Below are 23,150 nucleotides of genomic sequence, written 5' to 3' on the forward strand. Positions count from 1 at the left end.
TTTGCATTGAGTACTTAGTACTCATCCAAATATTTACTTAATTTTTCCTTTTACTTGTCATATTACTCCAAAGTAACAGTACTCTTACTTGAGTACAATATTTGGCTACTCTACCCACCTATCTATTTTTTTCTTTCATAATAAATGTTTTTTTTGTTTTGCTTATTACCGCATTCTAAAGCATTTATTTTTGACTCCAACTGACAGATGTCATATAGTCCCACCAAGCTGTGGTTCTCTCTTCCCTCTTGAAGCCTCTCAATTGGTCCACGCAGCGGAGGAGGAGAGGGGGGGGGGGGGGGGGGAAGAGAGAGGAGGTGGGCAATACAGCACCGAGGGGAACGCCGAGCCACGAACTCACACCGATGGAGCTCCGTGCTCGCACAGGACAACTTTGGACGAGAAAGAGACCACAATTCGTTTTATGGACTATTGGTGTCAAAGTAAGTGGCAACGAAGCCCGCTGAGGTAGGAAGCTGATAAGTACCAAGACTGACTTCTCCCAGCAGACGAAGGCAGAATCCTAGCGAATAGCAAGGCTAAAGGACACGTATGGTGTGTTTAAAAATACGAAGATGCTGCTCGTCGTGTGAAAACAACGCGTCAGAGGCTCCGGGATTCCCTTTGTCCGCACGTGCGGAGGAGGCTCAACCGAGGTAGGATAAGCGAGAGTCTCTTGACCCTTTCCGCTGATCAAACCGCGTGCACTTTTGCTCAGTGACTCGTTCAACCTTTCAGAATGCAACCGACTGCGAAAATTGGAACAGAAATCCATTTGAAGAGAGACTTGCGCGGTATTTGTGTGTTGTGTGTGTGCCGACAATTGACCTGCAGCGCTGCCGCCGCTACATACTCACTATATAATCGTTTACTGCCAAACGGTGCTCTGTCACTATAAGCCTTTTATATTCGTTGATGCCGACTATGATTTACAGTACATAGTATGCTATGCTTAAACATTTTATTACAATTTATATTTGTACAAAAAGGAAATTCTTGTTCAGTCATGTTTCAGGGGCACAATGGCTTGTCATAAGGCCACCGAGCACTAATGTACTACTGCTTTTTTTTTTATTTGTATTTTTTTTTTGACTAATGAACTTGATTTAGCTTGGGAACACACTTGGGCCTTTTCACCCCGAATAAAGTAAAACAGGTATGGCGTATCTTAGAAAACTAAATGTACCCCTATTAATGACACTATTGGATGTAATATAGAATATAAATTCAGAATGATTTTGAATGTGATTTGGCATGAAGACAAGGTGTCAAACTCCAGACTTGGGGACCAGATCGGGCCTGCCACATCGTGTTCATGAACAATAAGGATTAACATAACATTGATCGTGTGTGTTTATTACCCGTAGTACGTTGAATGTGCCTTACTTAACTCTCGCGTTACATGTATGTTGCACATTTTTTTCATGAAACCCTGATTGTGGGTTGTGTGCAATAGAGTGACACCCGGTCAGTTCTGTTGTGTAGTAAGGTAAGCATTCTCTGGTTTGCTTCTTCTGCAAGCCAAAAGAACTCCTGTTTACCTTGTGTAGCTTATCAGCACCACAATGAATACAACTTGATTTGACACTGTTGTCAGTAAGTTAGTCTAGTTCAAGTTTACAGTAACTTGTTGTCAGTAGGTTACTCTAGTTCAAGTTTATAGTAACTTGCTGGCACCAGTAAATATTTCTGACTTTACTCTCAGTGTGAATTATAAAATCAACACTTATGCGCTCATAAAAAACCCAGTCTGTTTCCTACTTCAGTCTTTGTCCATCCATTTTATTCTCTGTGTACATTTGTTCTTCACCTCCCACCATTCCTTCCCTCACAGTCCATCGTCGCTCTGTTTGAATCAACTGAAGCTGAGAACAGCGAAACCAGTAAATATTGTCACCCAGCATAAAAGTAATTACCTGTTTTAGGCTGGCAAGATGGACTAGAGGAATGTGACGTCAGTGCCTACATGATGCTCACACATTCTTCTCTTCTCTCAGAAGTTTATGTGTTTAGATCAGCTAGACTGTCGACTATGTGCCCTGATTAAATGTCCTGAGCAATCATTGGCTTACTTTCTCAAGTTAAATTCTCACTCAGCATGCAATCAGCCAGTTTGCTACATTGTATCATGTCCTGCTGGCATGAACAAACAGAAAGGTAAACGCATAAGATGCAGCACATATTTTTACAAACTAGGAATGGCAATTTGACAAAATTACTTTGATCTGCTATGGGGGAAATTAATGATTAGTTAATTGTTTTTTTTCTATTAGTTTTTTTTGGATGGAATAGGCAAATCTTCCCAGAATATTTGAATTTCTGCACTGTTAGACATTCCTGTAAATTCTAGTTATTTGCCACATACCTTACATTAAGATACTTTAGAGTGATTTTACAGTAATTCACTACAGTTTCCACTGCATCATGGGATTTTGTTTTACGTCACATGGAGAGTTACTGTATTTTAGATGCAGGACAAATGTGAATTCGTGTGCTCCTAGAATGCATTGCTAGAATGAACTGTTGCCTTAATAAAGACCTTAATCCTTCATGTTCATGAACGATCAGGATTAACGTATAACATGTATAATGTGTTTGTTACCTGTACTTTGTTGCATGCGTGTCTTATTTTACTCTTGCGTTACATGGATGTTGCACTCCCCCCCCCCCCCAATTAAACCCTGACTGTGGCTTGTGTAATAGAGTGACATCCCGGTCAATTCTGCTGTATGGTACGAGAAGTGTTAGGAATGCAACGCTATTGTATCTAGTGATGGGATGATGATACCTCAAGGAGTGTATTGACACACTACACAAACTGTGTCGGCACTGTATTGACACTGTGTTGGTCACTCAATAGTGACCCCTGCAGTAGTTCTAAGATCATTGCAGGTAAACAAAATGAAAATAAGATGGAAAAGCTTACATGCTGCAAAACCAACATCAGCCTGTGAAATAATTGAATCGCTTGTCCTTTACTTAAAATATGATCTCATCATTGTATAATTTCATTTGCTCAATTTGTTTACTGAGTTGTTTGAGAATTGTAAAATTTGCTTAAAACCTTGTTTGTGTAAATGCTAAAATGAGTTGGTATGTAAAATATAGCAAATTTGTTTGTAATAAAATTCAGTTACAATTTTTAACTTATGTATGGAATTTTGTTAAGTGTTCAATCATATGAAATAAAATACTAAAAATTGATTCTTATATGGCGGCACGGTGGCCGACTGGTTAGAGCGTCAGCCTCACAGTTCTGAGGTCCCGGGTTCAATCCCCGGCCCCGCCTGTGTGGAGTTTGCATGTTCTCCCCGTGCCTGCGTGGGTTTTCTCTGGGGACTCCGGTTTCCTCACACATCCCAAAAACATGCATTAATTGGAGACTCAAAATTGCCTGTAGGTGTGAATGTGTGTACCCCACAGTTCAGGGTGTACCCTGCCTCCTGCCTGATGACAGCTGGGATAGGCTCCAGCACGCCTGCAACCCTAGTGAGGAGAATTCTTTTATTCATTTCTTATTGAGGAACAAAATATTTTGAAGTTTCTTTGCTCCAATGCGATTTCTCCTCTTAGACACCAGTTCCCCTGCCTTAGAAAAAACTCTTTCACAGGGTACAGATGAAGATGGTGAACATAAACACTTCACCTACAATAAAATCAAAAGTTTATTTATCTGAAAACAATCCAAACCTCTTACCAGAAAAGAGTACAAAGATATTGCTAGGAAAATTGATGTTCGTAATTTGGACACCCTTTATTTAAGCCATGCAAACTTTTTTGACCCAGCTCCCTAAAAGAATCGGAATCGAGAATCGTTTTGAACCAGAATCGAAATGAGGAATCGGGACCGGAATCACTCAAATTCAAACGATGCCCAACCCTAATCAGAATGCATTAGTTAATAGAAACAGCTGCTTTATACTACCTTCTATCTATTACTGCACATCCTGCTTTAAGGGCATCTTTTATTGGTGATCACAAATATTCTAAATGCAATTATAAATGACTGTACTACAGCATTTACTGCATTTGCGTTGGTTAACGATCAAGTATGGTGCGGTCCGACTTACTTGTCGCCGCATTAAGAATGGAAATCCATCATACACTGAGGAGTCGCTGTAGTAATGAAACCCACAAAAAGTTAATTAACTGATAAGACCTTGACAACTGAAAATGAAAATTTTACTGTATCAAATATGTTTTAAGTAGCTACTCCGAGATAGTCAACTTTCAAGTCTTTTTAATTATTTATATTGGTTTTTATTGCAAATAGTTAGGTTTTTGTTCAACAATGACTGAAGGAGGTGACCACTTGGATGCCACCGAATAAGTTTATGTGTTACCACAGATACAACATGTCTACATTCATGCTGTATTCATCCAGCCTGCACTGCATGATCATCACTGGGCCTTTTAAGTGGCCTTTCACTTCTCTGATTGATTCAACGATTGCTTGGTCATGCTTTAAGCTCTGCAGGCTAAGTGGAATTGACATTTAATGCAGAGACAGATGTGTGCACATGCATTCATTTTTGACAAAATTGTGGCGATAACACCAGACTGAGTGGTCACCAGGGAATTTAATTGTATCACTGATAGTCAGGGCACATTTTATGGTAAATGGATGACTTCTGTTTTTTTGTTTTATAGCTGGAATTAATTTGATCTGTGTGTCACATTTCATTATATAGAGTATATTGAAATATGATATATTTTGTCATATTTAATTGTAGCACGCATGCAGAATCTGATCTATTGTAAAATAATCTAGATGTTCCTTCTAAATTGCATGCATTTTATTTGTGTGCGTGTGTGTGCGTGCATGCGTGTGTGTATGAGTGTCACATTATTTTCTTTTCATTTTTAGTTAACGTTCACAGTTTTTGATTTTGATGATTTTAAAGTCTATGCTGAGAGATTCCTTCTGAATTTACACAATCCTATTAGGATATAGTTTTATTTTAAGTGTTTTTTGTTTTTTAGATTAATATTAATAACAAAGTTGTTGGAGAGTAGTTTTGTTCAGCTGTCTTTTTCAATTTGCATAAACTGCGCCCCTATTTCCCTATAAAAGGAAATTTCTTTGGCATGTCAAAACAAGATTGGCGAGGTTTTAAGTTGCGCGATATGGCCCCAAAACTTTCATAACTTTCTTAATCTTTAACTATAGGACTCGCTGTCTAAATCCCCAATTGCTTAGATAATAACTAATGACTAGCGAACCACAATCGAATCGTTACTCCTTTTACTATTCCAAAATAAATATATCATTGTCCAACAAAAGAAAATTCCAATTTGATTACTTGAAAATGATCTACAGTCTCCTGGTTACGCCTTGGCAGCTTTTATTTGGGGGGGGGGGAGGTTGGAGATTTTGTCACAACACCAGAAATAGGGAACACTGACCGCCAAAAAGACGTTGCCAAAATGCTTCTTTGTTTAAAATGGCTTACTTTAACCAGGGTGAAAGTGATGAGAAGTATCATTTTCACAGTTATTTAAGATTAAGCCTGTCACGATAATTACTATATCGACTTATCATTCGAGAAATAAAATGCACACAATGTTTTTTTCCGGAGTTGATAAATTCTCGTTGATGTGATGACGCGAGCCAACTGTGAGTTGGAGAGTTCCACTGCGAATTGGCGGCTAGGCTAGTATGTATGGTGGTCTGGTGGACTGGCGTTGGCTCCATCCAATACTCCTCAGCCTTGCTCCATGTGCCCTGCATAGATCCACACAACAGAGACATTTGAGGGAAAGTTATCCTTTTGTCAAAAATTTCAAAAATCTGTGGTGCGCATTATACATAGGTATAGGGGAAAATGAAAAAGACTTTCCCATTTTATAAATGTATGCCGCCATCTATAGGTTATCAAAAAGCGGCACGTTCATTTCAATATGCCACCGCCACCTAGAGGTTATGAGAAACGTGCACACTTTCATTCTAATATGCTAGCGCCACCTAGAGGCTATGAAAAAGGTGTAGCCTACACTTTCACTCTAATATGACAGGGCTACGTATGACTGCCTAATATGTACAGTTGTGCTCATAACTTTACGTACCCTGGCAGAATTTGTGAAATAGAGTGACATGAATTTGTGTGTTTTTTTTAAATACGACTGATGACTGAACAACAACTATCATTCATTCATTTCTTTATCGTTGTTTTGTTTGATGATAATGCTTTTCTGAAATGCTTGACAGTTTAATTTGAATTCCATTAAAATAAAACTAAATGTGTTTCGCCTGGGCCTTCATGTTTTCTTTAAAGAATTGTACCCATCTTACAAATTCTGCCTGGGTAATCAAACATATGAGCAAAATAAAAGTAGGGCTGTGAATTGCAAAATAAGAGCAAGTAAATAAAAATAAAGTATTTTGTGTTCAAATAAAGTGCTTAACTTCAGAATAATTATTTGAAAAAAATGAACAAAATACAGTTAATACTTTATGTTTTAATCGTATGGGTAGAAGCAAAATCATGCATTGTAAAAATGCATTATACATGGGTAGAAGGGTTTTCCAGAATTTTGACGTCAACTTTGTGCATATTATACATGGGTGCACATTATACACGAGAAATTACGGTAACTATTTATTACATACATTGGTGTTTTAAAGAAATGTATTGTTTTTTATTCATTCAAATTTGGCAGGCTTTTTAAAAACATTTTCTGTGGTGTGTCAAATTAACAAGACATTTATTGGCCTCCTCCGTGAGTTAATGACTCTCTGTACCTCTGTGCCAAATGTTTAATATTTGTTTAAATGCAAATTTTTTTAACCAAGCCTGAGTCTGTTTTATATATATATATATATTGTTTTTTATTGGTCTAAGATATTTTATTTATTGTTCTACATTTAAATGCCAATGTTCAATATTCTTTACAATTAAAAAGTTAATTGTAATTGAATGATTATGCTCTAATACCATTATATCAGTGGCATAAAAAAACAACTATAATATGATTTGTAGGAATAGGTTTTGGGAAAATATATCGGCCTAAAAAATCTGGTATCGTGACAGGCCTATTAGGACATTTGGTCAACTCATTAGTCATGATCCAGTTTCAGTAATTAATTCCCATTTTTTATTTATGACTGTAGTTTCAATCCACTGAACACAAATGATGACATAAGAAGTCACGCAAGGCCTCAATGGTATCCTCTCTCCAGGTGAAATCAGCCATTGCAGCCATGATCGAGGAAAGCGATGTGGTGTTCTATGTTTTAGTGACCTATGGTAGGGATGTGGTAGGGAACCTCATCAATGGAGATTGCAGAACACGTAGTGATATTGGCAGCCTACCCCAATGTCATCCCATGATTGATGACATGGTCAGCAATTTTCACACTAATTTCATCAGAAAGCCATGGACTGAGTTGTCTTGCTACACCTCTTGCTCCACATCACATTCTCACTCCTCTTTCACCAGCCCTTCTGCCATGGTCTCTTCCTCTCAAAAGTTGTCTCTCGGCTCCTTTTTCCATGATTGGGTCTGAGCCTCACTTGGCTGCTATGACGAATCATCGTTATGCAAAGTAAGTCCAACTGGCTGAGAGGGAAATTTTTTCTTTTGTTTAGCAAAGTGAATCCAATGCAATTGCAGTGTTGGCGTGGGAACTGTGTTAAATGTCTTGTAAAAGATCTGGGAAAAGTGTTAAAACAACGGAAATGTGTTCACATTTTTGGAGTAGAAGAACACTGCTGTGGTCTGAATGTGATGATAAAGATCAAGTGGACCCGAGTTTCAATCATTGAGCCAAAGCAACCGAGAAAAACTGTAAACAGGAACATTCCCATTCCCACACAACCTGATGTAATACAGTATCTGGGAAATCAATATTCAATTAGATTACTGTTGTATGCTGTTCCTGCCAACGACTACAAACATGTTAAATGAAATGACTGTTCCAGACATAATTTACTGTTCACCTTTAGTCATCCTAGTTCCAACACTGTGAACATACAGTTCTATAATCACATGGATTACAAGATTGTTCACACATTAGGGCCACTATTTGGGACTCAGTTGAATGTAACACTCCATCCTAAAGCCATATTTCAGCATGTAAGATCATATCATGTAGTCTGATGGATTTTACACACAAGTATACTCACATATGATGGGTTGTGAATTTGTGACATAAGCAAACAATGGTGCAGTGTCAGTCAATGCTTTGTCAATGCATTTATTGAAGATACACCATCTACCTTCTACCCTCACCGACAGTCATAAGCTTTGGGTAGTGACTGATGGGACAAGGTCGTTGATACAAGCGACTGACACGAGATACCCTTAGACAAGCGCGGCTCAAAGTAGAGCTGATACACTGAGCATACGCTGGGCATACCGGACCTGGATAAGCAAAATGAAAATGGATGGATGGACGTTCAATTAAATCCGCCCTCGCAATTTCAATCAAAATTGAACATTACTGAATCATTTATAAATTCAGCGGGATTAATTTTTTATTTTTCAGCTTCATTAACTTCATGTATTGTTTTTATTGAATTGTGTACCTATTGATTTGGCTGTGAAGATACATTAAATAGTCGAGCAAATTTTGCTCGACTATTTAATGTATCTTCTCATTTGCATAATAGGTGGAACTGATTCACAGTTATTATTCCTTATCAACTGGACAAGTTGATATTTAGAAAGTATGTAGTTGCAATGTATTAATCAAATATATGCACATTTAAAGTCACAGACGAGTCGACAACCTCAACAATCCTCATCACAACCTCTACAATCTGCCAGGTGTCCCAGTGAGCCAGTCAGTCAAAAGGATGCGTAGGCTGAGCTTGTTATCTTCACTCCATTAAACTGATTCACAACTTAGTCTCTAATGATGCATGTGACCTTGACATGCACCACAGACTGGAGCTGACATGTGACAGGATGCCTGATAGATTTTGCCATGTTGCCTTCCTCACAGGTCTCTCTGTCCAAATCACATCCCGCAAATGGAGGGTATGTTTAAATCACATCCAGCAAATGGAGGGCAGCCATGATAGTAATGTGACCTTATGGTTTATGACTACCTGATGGCGCATATATATATATATATATATATATATATATATATATATACATATATATATATATATATATATATCCATCCATCCATCCATCCATCCATTTTCTGAGCCGCTGAGCCTGTTTAGACTGCACAGACTGGAGTGTCTTTGAAAATTCAGCTGGCAGCCTGGATGAATATACGGACACTGTCACATCCTATATCAGTTTCTGTGGAGAGGTTTGTGTACCAACAAAATCATTTCGGACATTCAACAACAACAAGCCGTGGTTCACTGCTAAACTTAAGCAGCTTCGCCAAGCTAAGGAAGATGCATATCAGAGCGGGGACAGGGCCCTGTATAATCGAGCTAGAAACCAGCTTACTAAAGAAATTAACATTGCAAAGAGGATCTATGCAGCAAAGTTGGAAAAACAGTTTAGCGCGAACGACTCTAAATCAGTCTGGCGTGCATTCCAATCGCTGACTAATTACAAGCGACGATCCCCCCAAGCTGAGAACAATAGCACACTAGCCAACGACTTGAATACCTTCTATTGCAGATTTGAAAAGGACAGTTTCATTCCACACACCCACCCGGCCGCACCCGCGACCACAACCACACCTCTGACTTCTGCGTTAACCATCCATGAACAGGATGTGAGACGCATCTTCAAACAACAGAAGATTAACAAAGCAACAGGACCGGACCATGTGTCCCCATCCTGCCTCAAAGTCTGCGCGGACCAGCTCGCTCCAGTCTTCACTCAGATCTTTAACAGATCTTTGGAAATGTGCGAAGTTCCATCCTGCTTCAAACGCTCCACCATCATTCCAGTCCCCAAGAAACCTGCAATCTCTAGTCTGAATGACTACAGGCCTGTCGCTTTGACATCTGTGGTCATGAAGTCCTTTGAACGTCTCGTGCTGGACCACCTCAAGAGTGTCACAGGTCCCCTGCTGGACCCCCTGCAGTTTGCCTACCAAGCGAACAGGTCTGCGGATGATGCAGTCAACATGGGACTGCACTTCATCCTAGAACACCTCGACAGTGCAGGGACCTACGCGAGGATCCTGTTCGTGGACTTCAGCTCAGCGTTCAACACCATCATCCCTGAACTCCTTTCAACCAAGCTTCTCCAGCTCAGCGTCTCACCTGCCATCTGCCAGTGGATTTACAGCTTTCTGACGGGCAGGACACAGCAGGTCAGGCTGGGGGAGGCCACCTCATCCACACGCAGCATCAGCACTGGGGCGCCCCAAGGTTGTGTCCTCTCTCCGCTGCTCTTCTCTCTCTACACGAACGACTGCACCTCAGCGAACCCGACTGTCAAGCTCCTGAAGTTTGCAGATGACACCACTGTCATCGGCCTCATCAAGGACGGTGACGAGTCTGCATATCGACAGGAAGCGGAGCGGCTGGAGCTGTGGTGCGGGCGACACAACCTGGAGCTGAACACGCTCAAGACGGTAGAGATGATCGTGGACTTCAGGAGGCATCCTTCGCCACAGCTGCCCCTCACGTTGTCCAGCTGCCTTGTGTCAACCGTCGAGACCTTCAAGTTCCTGGGAATTACAATCTCTCAGGACCTGAAGTGGGCGAACAACATCAACTCCGTCCTCAAAAAGGCCCAGCAGAGGATGTACTTCCTGCGGCTTCTGAGAAAGCACGGCCTGCCACCGGAGCTGCTGAGACAGTTCTACACAGCGGTCATCGAATCGGTCCTGTGTTCTTCCATCACAGTCTGGTTTGGTGCTGCTACAAAAAAGGACAAACTCCGACTGCAACGGACAATCAAAACTGCTGAAAGGATTGTCGGTACCCCCCTACCCACCATTGAGGACTTGCACGCTGCCAGAACTAAGACAAGGGCGTGCAAAATCCTCTCGGACCGTTTGCACCCCGGTCACCAGCTCTTCCAGCTCCTTCCCTCAGGTAGGCGCTACCGATCAACGCAAACTAGAACTAGTAGACATTCCAACAGCTTCTTCCCTCTTGCGATCAACTTCTTAAACACCTAACCTATAATTCCATTACAACAAGCTGGCAATTTTTTGACTTGAGTTCGTTGTCACATTTCTGTGGGGCCAATTATGTATTACTTGTGCACTCACTGTAGTTGTCTCGCCATGCTGCACTATTTGCATATACTGGCCACTCATGCCAGAGTAGCATCTGCTCCATTTGCACACTGATTGAGGAGTATCTGTAACATTTGCACAACCGACATTGTCCCAGATGATCGCACTACTCGTCACTTTAAACCGCATACACTCCTTGAAGTCTCAGCGCCCTTTGCACAATGGTCATTGCACCGGACTATTGCAATATTAGTCGTTCGAACTGCTCTAAGTGCTAGAGGACTCTGCATCTTTTTGCACAATTGTTTTTTGTCAATGTCTTTATGTCCCCAAAGTGTTCTGTAAATTGACTGTTTGTTGTACTAGAGCGGCTCCAACTACCGGAGACAAATTCCTTGTGTGTTTTGGACGTACTTGGCAAATAAAGATGATTCTGATTCTGATTCTGATTCTCCTCACTAGGGTCGCGGGGGTGCTGGAGCCTATCCCAGCTGTCATCGGGCAGGAGGCGGGGTACACCCTGAACTGGTTGCCAGCCAATCGCAGGGATATATATATATATATATATATATATATATATATATATATATATATATATATATATATATATTAGTTAGCTAGCTAATTTAGCTATTATTGTCATGTGGTGGCGGCATGGTGGACAACTGGTTAGCACATCTGCCTCTCACAGTTCTGAGGACCCGGGTTCAAATCCTGCCTTGTCTGTGTGGAGTTTGCATGTTCTCCCAGTGTCCGAGTGGGTTTTCTCCCACATTCCAAAAACATGCATGGTAGGTTAATTGAAGAATCTAAGTTGCCGTAGGTGTGAATGTGAGTGCGAATGGTTGTTTGTTTATATGTGCCCTGTGATTGGCTGGCGACCAGTTCAGGGTGTACCCCGCTTCTCGCCCAGAGTCAGCTGGGATACGCTGCAGCACGCCCACGACTCTAGTGATTTTATATTGCGGTATTTTACAGGGAGCCAGTGGAGTTGTTGCGTGGCTGCAGTAATGTGGTGAGTGGAGGGGCTTCTTGTGATAATACGGAGGGCGGAGTTCTGGAGAAGCTGTTGTTTTTGTATTGACTTGTGGGGGAGACCAAATAGGAGAGAGTAGCAATAATCCTAACGGGAAGTTATTTCTCGAACACACCAGAACAACAGAAGTTATCTCATGGCACTTTATACATGGCGCAGGTCTAAAATCATGCTCCTCACACACAAACAAATAAATAAATGCAGGAAATGAAACAGCTAAAATGACTCGACCCATATAATCAATCAACCAATCAATCAATCAAAACCTTAACCAGAAAATGAAAACCATTGAGACCGAGGTCTCTGTTACAAGGGTGATGACACCCCACTGCTGACATTCAACGACCACCTGTACGGCAAATTGAAAAAATGACTTTCTCCTAAGAACTGTCATTACATTCATCCATCCATTTTCCACACCGCTTTTCCTCACTAGGGATGCGGGTGTGCTGGAGCCTATCCCAGCTGACTCTGGGTGAGAGGTGGGGTACATCCTGAACTGGTCATCAGCCAATCACAGGGCACATATCAACCATCCACACCTACAGGCAATTTAGAGTCTTCAATTAACCTACCATGCATGTTTTTTGGGAAGTGGGAGGAAACCGGAGTACCCGGAGAAAACCCACGCAGGCAAGGGGAGAACATTCAAACTCCACAGAGGCGAGGCCCGATCTGAACCGGGGTCATCAGAACTGTGAGGCAGATGTGCTAACCAGTCATCCACAGTGCCGTGTCATTATATCCATCATTGACAAACATCTTTCATTTAAAAATCTAAATCAAATGTGTAGCTGCGCTCTTCATATTGGAATTGCAGCTTGTGTATAAGAACTCCAGCAATGGAACCTGTGCTCTTGTATACCCCCCTTTAGTGAGGCATATTACTGTCTGCCTCACCTCATGCATTTTATTCTGCATTTTTATGCAATAAGTAAAGCTAAATATGTAACACAAGAATATTAAATATATTAGACTGACTATGGAAAATTAGAGAGTAATTTAAAAGTGTCTAAAAATCTTAAAATTAAGATGTGAAGAGAGTCAGAAGAAGCCACCTAAACCCTGTTAGTGAGGGATTGCCTAATCTGTGTTGACGCTGGGCTGCTCGCTGCCACACTTTGGGTTTTACCAATCTATTTAAACATACACAATATGCAAATCCAGCAGTTTGGACTGAAATCAGAGACATTATGCATCCATCCATTTTCTGAGCCACTTATCCTCACCAGGGTCGTGGGAGCGCTGGAGCCTATCCCAGCTATCATCGGACAGGAGGCGGGTTACACCCTGAACTGGTTGCCAACCAATCGCGCTCACATTCACACCTACGGGCAATTTAGAGTCTTCAATCAACCTACCATGCATGTTTTTGAGATGTGGGAAGAAACCGGAGTGCCCAGAGAAAACCCACGCAGGCATGGGTTGAACATGCAAACTCCACACAGGCGGGGCCGGGGATTGAAACCCAGTCCTCAGAACTGTGAGGTAGACGCTATAACGAGTCGGCCACTGTGCTGCCTCATAGACATTTTTGGACTAAAAATATATAATCAACAGACCAGACAACTAAAATTGAAAATGATTATAATTATGTGTATGTTTTATTCCTTATGATGAGCATGTCCCTGGGTTGAACGCTGTTTGGTTGCAATCTATGTCACATTCTGGCAAATTTAGATGGCCGCTTTGAATGAAACTACAGTTGCATTTTAGACATGGATATATTGCGGTTTGACACAAAACACTGTCCCAGCAGGTAATACAAGTATCCCATTGTAAACTGCATGACATACAATCAACACTAAGTCAATTAGCATCTTGATTTTGTTTTCCATTTTCATGACACTTTGTTATGATCCAACTGTGGTCCACCAATAACCCATTTTACGCAGCTTGGTAAAAAGGTGTACAATGTTCCGTATGAAATGGGGAGGACAGATAAATAAATAAACATTGGATGCATTGTGTGGGAATATAACCATTGTGTAGGGTAACTAGATAGCCAGAACAAAGTCTCAGTAGATCAGTCCAAACTATGGCCTGTGGGCCATTTGTGGCCATTCTGTTTTGTGGGACCCTGTGACGTTTGCTTGCGTTGTACAATTATCTTCTACACTGTGTGGCAAGGCAGGAGAAGAGAAGAAGTTCGTTCTCATCCCCCTCTCCCTTGTCTCCCAGCACACATCATTTCAAAATGCACCACAATGCACTGGAGCACTGCATTAGGTGCGTTAGCAGTTACTATTCGGCACACACTAAATGTTTTACTTTCCGGCCAGTGCAACATATTTAAATAAATAAATAAATTAAATAGATACACAAATAAATCAATAACGTAAACAATTTTTTTTTGCTTTATCACCTAACCGTTGACCGTATAAATTTAAAATTAGATTCATTATTTTGACGATAAATGTTTCGTACATATGCATGCTTTCATTTTGTCAATGAATTATTCAATGTCCCAAGACATAAAGGATGCATATAAAATCAATTGGAATGCCAAATCAATAAAATACTTAGGAGTAAGTGTCATAAAAGAAATAGATAAGCTATTTGATGCCAATTATACAAAAATAAATCAAGAAACTAGGGGGGACTTGGAGAGATGGTCAAATACTGTAGTATTCTGGATTTAAGTTTAAGGATAGAGATTATCAAGATAAGTGCTCTACCAAGAGTCTTATTCCAGCCTCTGCTAATGATGAATCCACAAAATCAGTTCATGGAGTGGGTCAAGTGGATACCAAGGTTTATATGGGGAGGAAAAAAACAGCAGAACCAGATATAAAACTCTGCAGCTCCCTAGGGACAGAGGAGGACTGGGTTTTACCCTTGATATATTGGTGCAAGGATGAGTATATTGCAAAACGGAAAAATGGTAGTTGTGGTTCACTCTCCTGCCTTCCATACATGCAGCGTGCTCAAATCTACTCAGTGATGGTGTGAATGTTGTCCGTCTATGTCCATGTGTCTAGGTTGTCTGTTTATGTCCCTGTGACTGACTGTTGACCAGTCCAAGGTGCAGTTTGCCATTCACCTGAAGTCACCTGAGACTCCCAGTGACACTGAACAAGATAAATTGTATAGAAAATGGATGGATGTATGTTGTGTCCTCATTCCTAACTTCCCAACCTCCCCAATATGTTCTCTTTAGTATTTTTTGAATGTCTTGCCATCATTTCACATCTCATTTTACCACTGCTAAAAAAAGATTATATCCATTCTTCATTCATTGAAGGGGGAAAAAAGCAGATACAGAGGGGTACATACAGGCCTTTTAATGACTGCCTGCTCATTAATGAGTGGCTCAATAGCTGTGGAGTCAATCATGTCTGCTGTTTTTGAAACATTTGCATGGGGGAATCAGTATGTGTTGATCATTCAGGCTGCTTCAGATCTCATTAGCTTGCTGATTCATTATGTTGTTGAGAAAAGAGATCACGGGGAGGAAAAAAAGTTAAATAATTTGCCTGTGATTGGACAGTGATCGGAAATATGATATTCAAGATGATATTGTTTGAGTGATCCAAAAAAAGAAGGCATTTAATCATTCTTTTTGGAGCCATTTGCAAAAAACAACAACAACAACAACAACAACAACAGAACAACAAAGTGGACTAGTCCAATGTATACCCCGCCTCTTGCACAAAGTCAGCTGGGATAGGCTCCAGCTCACCTGCGACCCTAATGAGGAGAAGCGCTATAGAAAACATTGTGGAAAACATGTATCCTTGCCTACTGGTTCTATGCACTGAGGTTAACTAGCCCTCTCATCCTGTAAAAGCAATATTGACATTCCAGATTTTAAGCATAATTTTTATCATCCCAATTTTAACTGTGTGTTTGTATTTTGGCTTGCAGGTGTGGATGTGCCCTTGGTGGACAGTGGAATAGTCTACTCAAGGAAAGATGAGAAAGAGTCGGAGTGTCCTCACAGTGTCTCCTAACAATGTAAGCCATTGGGTTATTATAGTCCAATATCATAAATCCTTAGTGAGCATGCATATTTGAAATATTTTATTCAGTAATGCAGTAATTCAACTCAAGGTGAGGCGCGCTGTGCGAAGGGATGCACAGGTGTAAAAGAAGAATCCGGGTTCTAAACGTTCACAGAAGAGAATAGTAAGGAGACAAAGATCCCAGTAATGATGTGCAGCATGTTGTAAAGGCCAACAACGCATCAATAAGGTGAAAGAACAAAATAATAAGGCAGGCAGACTGATAGCTGAGGTCTGCTTCTCTCTGACAGATGTAATGGCAGGAAGTGACTAGATAAGAACAGTGGGTGTGTGGAAGAAGAGCCAACAGAGAGGAGGTGGACTATAAGGAGCAACCACACAGTTAAAAAGGAAGGACAGAAAGAGCAAAGCAGGATCTCTCGTCCATTTCATAGTTTTCAGACCAAACACTGCCTCGCCGCACGTTTCACTATGCTACTTTCTCAAAACAGTTTCTGCTTGATCTGAACCTTTTAATTCGAACCTCCCATGTCCATGAATCTGTTCTTCTTGTGTAATGGTAACTGTAGTGGATGAGAAATGTGAGGACAAAGATTAGATCTTCCTGCTCCTACTCCATCCTGTTGGTGGCATGACCTGTTTCCCAGAGTTCATCCGCTCTATCTCCTAAAGGGCGTAGACTCAAATACAGTGGCGCCTCTAAATTATGTTCTGGGATGCTGTTTTTTTTCTCAGATGCTGGTTGACTTCCGATTTTTTCAGATTTCATCAATGACTGCCATGTAAAATTATGGAATTAGAAAAAAAAACCTGTCATTGTCAGACTGTTTTATCCCATTTGTACAGGCCTTTTATTGATTAACACTTTGGTATTCAAGTGTAACTAGAAGAAGCTAACCACTGTTAACTCATTCACTGCCATGGATATCTAGAGTCGTCAACTGAAATCCAACTGTTCACCGCCATTTACGTCTACTGATGTGAAATATGTTTTTCAAACAGTAGGTGTGGAGGAGGGTCTCACACAGCTTGTCTTTGAATATTAAATTTGCAAACAATTGTAATGACAAACAGATCCCTGTAAATGGTGGCATTGCAGTGCTTTGGATTTGCGATATGCACAGCTTTTCAATAGAAGATAAAGATTAAGGGGTGAATTTAAGCTTGTCCCACTGATTATGAGGAAGAGCAATGTCAACACGTTGGAAGTTGGACAAGATCAGAAACTCACACTCAAACAGTATGTATATGTATGGTATAAATCAATTATCTGTTGTGGTGGTTAGAAGAAAGTGTGTGTCGTGATAGTGAGAAAATAATGATGCTGGTCATGGAGTGAATGATGAATGCCATGTCACAAAGCCACTGACCTTCAACTCATGCCACGCGGTGCCCTGTAAAAAACATTCTGTAGTTTTTACGGAAAAGATTCACCAGCAGGGTTGGCAGAATGTTTCCGTAAAAAATCAAAAAAATATCTGGCAGCTGAGTTGCCAGAATTTTCCCATAAGAAATACAGTAAAAATGTAAACATTGTTACAGAATACTGTGTATATTTTACAGTATAAAAATGTTAACTTTTAATGTTAACAGTTTCAATTGGTTAATTGAGGTATTTTATTCATTTTGTGTTGTATACAAAATGTATTTTATGGGCAAATGGAAAAAAAGAAAAGAAAAGAAAACTGGCATTCATTCCAAGCGGCACGGTGACCGACTGGTTAGAGCGTCTGCCTCACTGTTTAGAGGTCCGGGGTTCAATCCCCGGCCCCGCCTGTGTGGAGTTTGCATGTTCTCCCCGTGCCTGCGTGGGCTTTCTCCGGGCACTGCGGTTTCCTCCCACATCCCAAAAACGTGCATGGTAGGTTAATTGACAACTCTAAATTGCCCGTAGGTGTGAATGTGAGCGCGAATGGTTGTTTGTTTGTATGTGCCCTGCGATTGGCTGGCAACCAGTTCAGGGTGTACCCCGCCTCCTGCCCGATGATAGCTGGGATAGGCTCCAGGGTGCCCGCGACCCGGGTGAGGAGAAGCGGCTCAGAAAATGGATGGATGGATGGATGCCATTCATTCCATGTAATTTTAGCGGAAAATGCTACATCGGGTTGACAAATTCGTCCGAATTTATTTCTGCCAAATATCATAATCGGCAACAGAATAAAATCCATGTCGGTCTGGCCCTAGTTTATACTCCAGTTATTTGTAAATTCTACAGAGCAATATCCATCCATCCATTCATTTTCTGAACCACTCCTCATCACAAGGGTCGTGGGCAGTGGCGTCGTGACAATGGTTTCAACTCAGAAATGATGTGTAACTTTCGACATTTAGTTTTCGTAATAAATTCAGAATTGTATGGCCTCATGGCTGTTGGACTTCAGAGCTTCTATTGTATACTGTATGATCGTCTTTTCTCCAACAAAACTCTAATGTATAAATTGCTCGAAATGAATCATCATGTTCATGGATTAGCATATGTTTCCTTTTAAGGTTGATTCCCTTTAAAATGAACAAAATTAATTTTAGGACAACGTGAGTAGCTTTGTGCCTTGCTGTGAGTAGCACCTGTACACTTTATACTGCACTCTGCAGTGGTTGTGGGTGTCTAATAATGTTTCTCAAATAGTTGGTAGCAGAGAATGTGGGTGTGCATTACTCAGTCACTCACTTTATCTCCTGATGTAAGTTTGAACATTGTGTGCTTTCCATTCTGCATGAGAAACACTTTCTCCTACTTGTTCATTTGTTTTGTGTAACCTTCTGGCCTCTAACAGTACATTGAGAATGGAATGCATATTTGTGTCCCTTTCTGATGCCTTACGAGCTCACAACGTGTGTATGTGTGTGTGTGTGTGTGTGTGTGTGTGAGTCTGCACGTATATCTTTGTGAATACTTGTTTCTATGTGTGTCAATTAACACCATATTATCCTTGTTCATCAATTTACACATACGTTTTATTAATTCATTTTACAATTTCAACATTCAAGTTTTTCACTACTTTACTGTAATTAGGACAAAATGGTTTGATAATCTAAGATTATGAGTTGTACTTATTACATTGAGTCTTGAATAAAGGTGATATTTATGTTTACCCTTTGTTACCACTCCCTGGACTATAAGGCCACTAAACTATTTGTGTACGTAAACCAAATAAATAAAGCTGAAATGAATTAAATTGTCTTCGGCCAATTTCACTGAATGCACTTTTATGTTCCAGCGTCAGACAAGCCAATTTGATCAAATGTCACATGTTCTGCTCTCCAGAGAAAGTGGGCAATTTATTTTCTTGTCACAGGCAGGGGGATCTGGCTTTTTCACGGCCGTAAAGAATTGATGACGAGAATAGAAAGAAAGGCTTTGAGAATATTTTGCCACACAGTTTTATTCAGATCCTGTTGCCTTTGCCATTTTTAGAGGACTGTTCTAGGACTCCTCTTCCTCCTATCTATCTATCTATCTATCTAATCTATCTAATCTATCTATCTATCTATCTATCTATCTATCTATCTATCTATCTATCTATCTATCTATCTATCTATCTATCTATCTATCTATCTATCTATCTATCTATCTATCTATCTATCTATCTATCTATCTATCTATCTATCTATCTATCTATCTAACTAACAAACAAACAAACAAACAAGAACTGTCTATCAAGAAGCACCCGAACCCTTTGGTAGCGTATAAGATGTGCAGCATTTCTCAACGAGTATCTGGTTTGAGTGTGCCTCACAGCAAAAACAACAGCATGCTCAAGTAATTTTCCAACGCTGAATGATACCAGTAACTAATCTAACAATGACACAGAGGGCACACCCTGGAGCTACAGTACATGAGATGTTCGTATACACTGTATATAATAAAGTAAGCGTGTGCAGTTGCAGACACATGTGTGTTTGTATTTATGTTGTGAGGAATAGCGCAATGCTTATGAATTTGAGCATAAGTTATCCAAAGCCGCAGCTGAACATCTTATTTCATATAATTTCCGCCACTCTACTAGCCTCCCTCTCAGAAAGTCCTTCCCCTAACAGCTCATCCCGCTGTTCAATCTCTCTTTCCCCTTCGATCTGCCTGACCAAGAGCCCATTCTCAGTCTTTTCCTCTTTCCGCCCTCTCCATACCCCCACCTGATGGAAAGCAGGTGCTGTTTCTCAGCTCATCTCATCATTTCCTCCCTGTTGCTATGTTGCCTTGGTATCAACATGGCAAATGATTCGAGTGATTAGGACTTCGGTGGGGATGGGTGAGCCAATACGTGCCCTGAGATATGACAAGGGCACATGTTTTCAAAGAATCTATGAGGAAATATATACAAATAATAAATATATACATACTATTAGGAATTCAACCAAAATGTTGCATCATCATCCGTAATGTTATCAGACAAAAGTAATATTGGATAACTTATCGCAGTAATCTCATCTTTGATGAGCTCTCACAGCACTCGAGGGTGCCACTGCATCCTGATGGATAATCACTGCACTAGAGAAATCATCAATCAGTTACATAACCTATTTATGTAGCTAACATATCAAACAGACCAATGTAGTGTCACAATGTTATAAATTTGTTGTTCTATCACATGTTGAGATTTTTGGAGTGTGATGATATTATTTAACCAGTGGCCATCAAACAAGAATGAAATGTCTTGTCTTGAAATGTCTTTGGACAGTTCCCTTTCTGTCAGGTCATTTCAACCTGAGAGAACAGATGAATGACATGACGGTAGCTGGTCATTGAAGGTATTTGAATGCCATCTTTTTCAAGGTGTGTCTTAAAATGGTGTAGCCATCATTTCCGAAGTGAGGGGTAAAGCAATGTTTATGAGCAAATGATCATCCTCTGCTGCTCTCCATAGTGACCAAAGAACTAAATAGCAAAACTGTTAAACCCTCGTTCAGGTGAAACACAATGCCAGTAAAGAATAAGTAGCCAGATAATTAAATGTCCAATAGCAACACTGAACACTATTCTTATTATTCTTGTTAGTTAGTTATTGGACAGAAAATGGAAAACAAGTGAAAAGGTTTTGAACCACCCATCCATCCATCCATCCATTTTCAACACCGCTTATCCTGGTTAGGGTTGCGAGGCACCAGAGCCTATCCCAGCTGACTTTGGGCGAAAGGCGGACTACACCCTGAACTGGTCGCCAGTCAGTCGCAGGGCACATATAGACACGGACAACCATTCACATTCACACCATCACTGAGTGGGAACTGAACCCACACTGCCGCACCAAAGTCAGGCGAGCGTACCACTGCAGGTTTTGAACCATTTTTAAAATATTATTTTTTGAAAGTCAAAATCCTCTGATTTCAGCCTCTCAAATGTGAATAGTTTCTGGTATTGTTAGTTAGTCCTCCATGAAGTCAAACTCTTTGTTATTGTGTTTTACACAAAGCAAGACATTCATGGACATCAGCTTGGACTCAGGAAAACTGATCAACATTTCAGCCCATTTTCTGACCCGTTGTAAACCAAACACAAGCTCGGTCATTCGCAAAACTTAAAGGTTGCCATGTCCAAATTTGAAATCTGAAAACCCTCTGAAGCCCACCAAAACCTCAAGGGTCAAGACTTTGCAAATACAGTATATAGTTTTCATAACCAGAATAGGTGAACTTGGCGATATAGAAATCCAAATTAGTAAGAAGTCCAATTAACTTTAATTAGAAATTAGATTTCTGCACCTGACCCATCCTGCTTTGGGCCAACAAATACACACACTTCGAATAGTCATGTATCGCACCGGGGCGAACGTTCTCCAAGGATAGCATTGAGTATGCTATACTTGACAATCGCCAATTGGTGAAGTGTTAGCTTTTTTTATTGTTACCCTGCAACTTGATTTCTCTGCTTCTTGCATGGAATATGAATTAACTGAAAATGTACCAATGAAAATCAAGCATTCATTTGTTTGGTCTAACATAATTAATTAATTAATTAAAAACTAATGATTTAAAAAAAAAAAAAAAAAAAAAACAATGCATAATCTCCCAGAAAAAAACAACAACTCTATACCCTTAGCTTAATATTTTGTTGCACAACTCCAATCAACTCCAATCAAACAATTTCTATACTGTAACTCTGAGACTTGTGCACCTGTCGACAGGTATTTTGGCCCACTCCTCCGAGCGCCTTCTGCTGTCTGAGGTTTGAAGGGTGCCTTCTCCAGACTGCTTGTTTCAGCACAGGCCTTCATTTATAAAACACATTTCTAGAAATAATATTAAACGACATTGTAAAGAGGTAATTAGACTATGGAGAATGAAGGCAGATTTGGCAGATTAATCTGAATGAACGTAAACTCGTGCACACAACATTGTGGAACCAGCACACTTGTGTTTACTGAAATGCTAAGTGCCAGAAAGATGCTGTGCATTTATCTATAATATATAAGTGCACGTGTGATTTTACTTGATAGCCAATAAATTTGATTCATGTAGTATTTGGCCATCGATGTGACAGTCATGACACTCATTTTATTTATGTGTGGTATGTCCAAAGCTGTCTGGGGCTCAAGCCTGATTAACCTTGAGTACTAAGGGAGCCTCTGTTGTTTTTACACTCATGGTGATAGCCTCGTAAATTTTGTTGCACAGTCCCAGTATGCAGTTACTGTTTTGGGTACTGCGATTGGCTGGCAACCAGTTCAGGGTGTACCCCGCCTCTCGCCCGATGATAGCTGGGATAGGCTCCAGCACGCCCGCGACCCTAGTGAGGAGAAGCGGCTCAGAAAATGGATGGATGGATGGATGTTTTGGGTACTACAGGTATACCATGTTAATATACTATGTCCAGCTTTCTTCATTCAAGTCAAAGAGCAAAAGAGACTAAACAGCACTTGTAAATTGAAGAAAAACAACTGTCAAGAAATAAAACCAATAAAAGATTGAGATATGTCATGACAGTCCAGAACGCGCATACTGTACGCCACGCCACATCACAGCACACACAAAGTCATGAAAATAATACAGAAGTACTGTGGGGGGAAACAAATTCAAACCCCCAACAACAAAAAGAAAAACA

General features: G+C 40.5%; 1 protein-coding gene across 1 annotated transcript in view; it reads left to right on the forward strand.

Moving 5' to 3' along the window:
- The first annotated feature begins 346 nt into the window (after positions 1–346).
- Positions 347–23,150, forward strand: part of pde4ba (phosphodiesterase 4B, cAMP-specific a) — a 135,318-nt gene continuing 112,514 nt past the window's right edge. Inside the window, exons 1-2 of the mRNA XM_061684276.1 lie at positions 347–656; positions 16,014–16,103. Coding sequence (XP_061540260.1) covers positions 16,062–16,103 — 42 coding nt within the window. The 5' untranslated portion in view covers positions 347–656; positions 16,014–16,061. The remainder of the gene's footprint in view (positions 657–16,013; positions 16,104–23,150) is intronic.

Source organism: Phycodurus eques, chromosome 8 (genome assembly GCF_024500275.1).
Source record: "Phycodurus eques isolate BA_2022a chromosome 8, UOR_Pequ_1.1, whole genome shotgun sequence".
NCBI classification, from domain to species: Eukaryota; Metazoa; Chordata; class Actinopteri; order Syngnathiformes; family Syngnathidae; genus Phycodurus; species Phycodurus eques.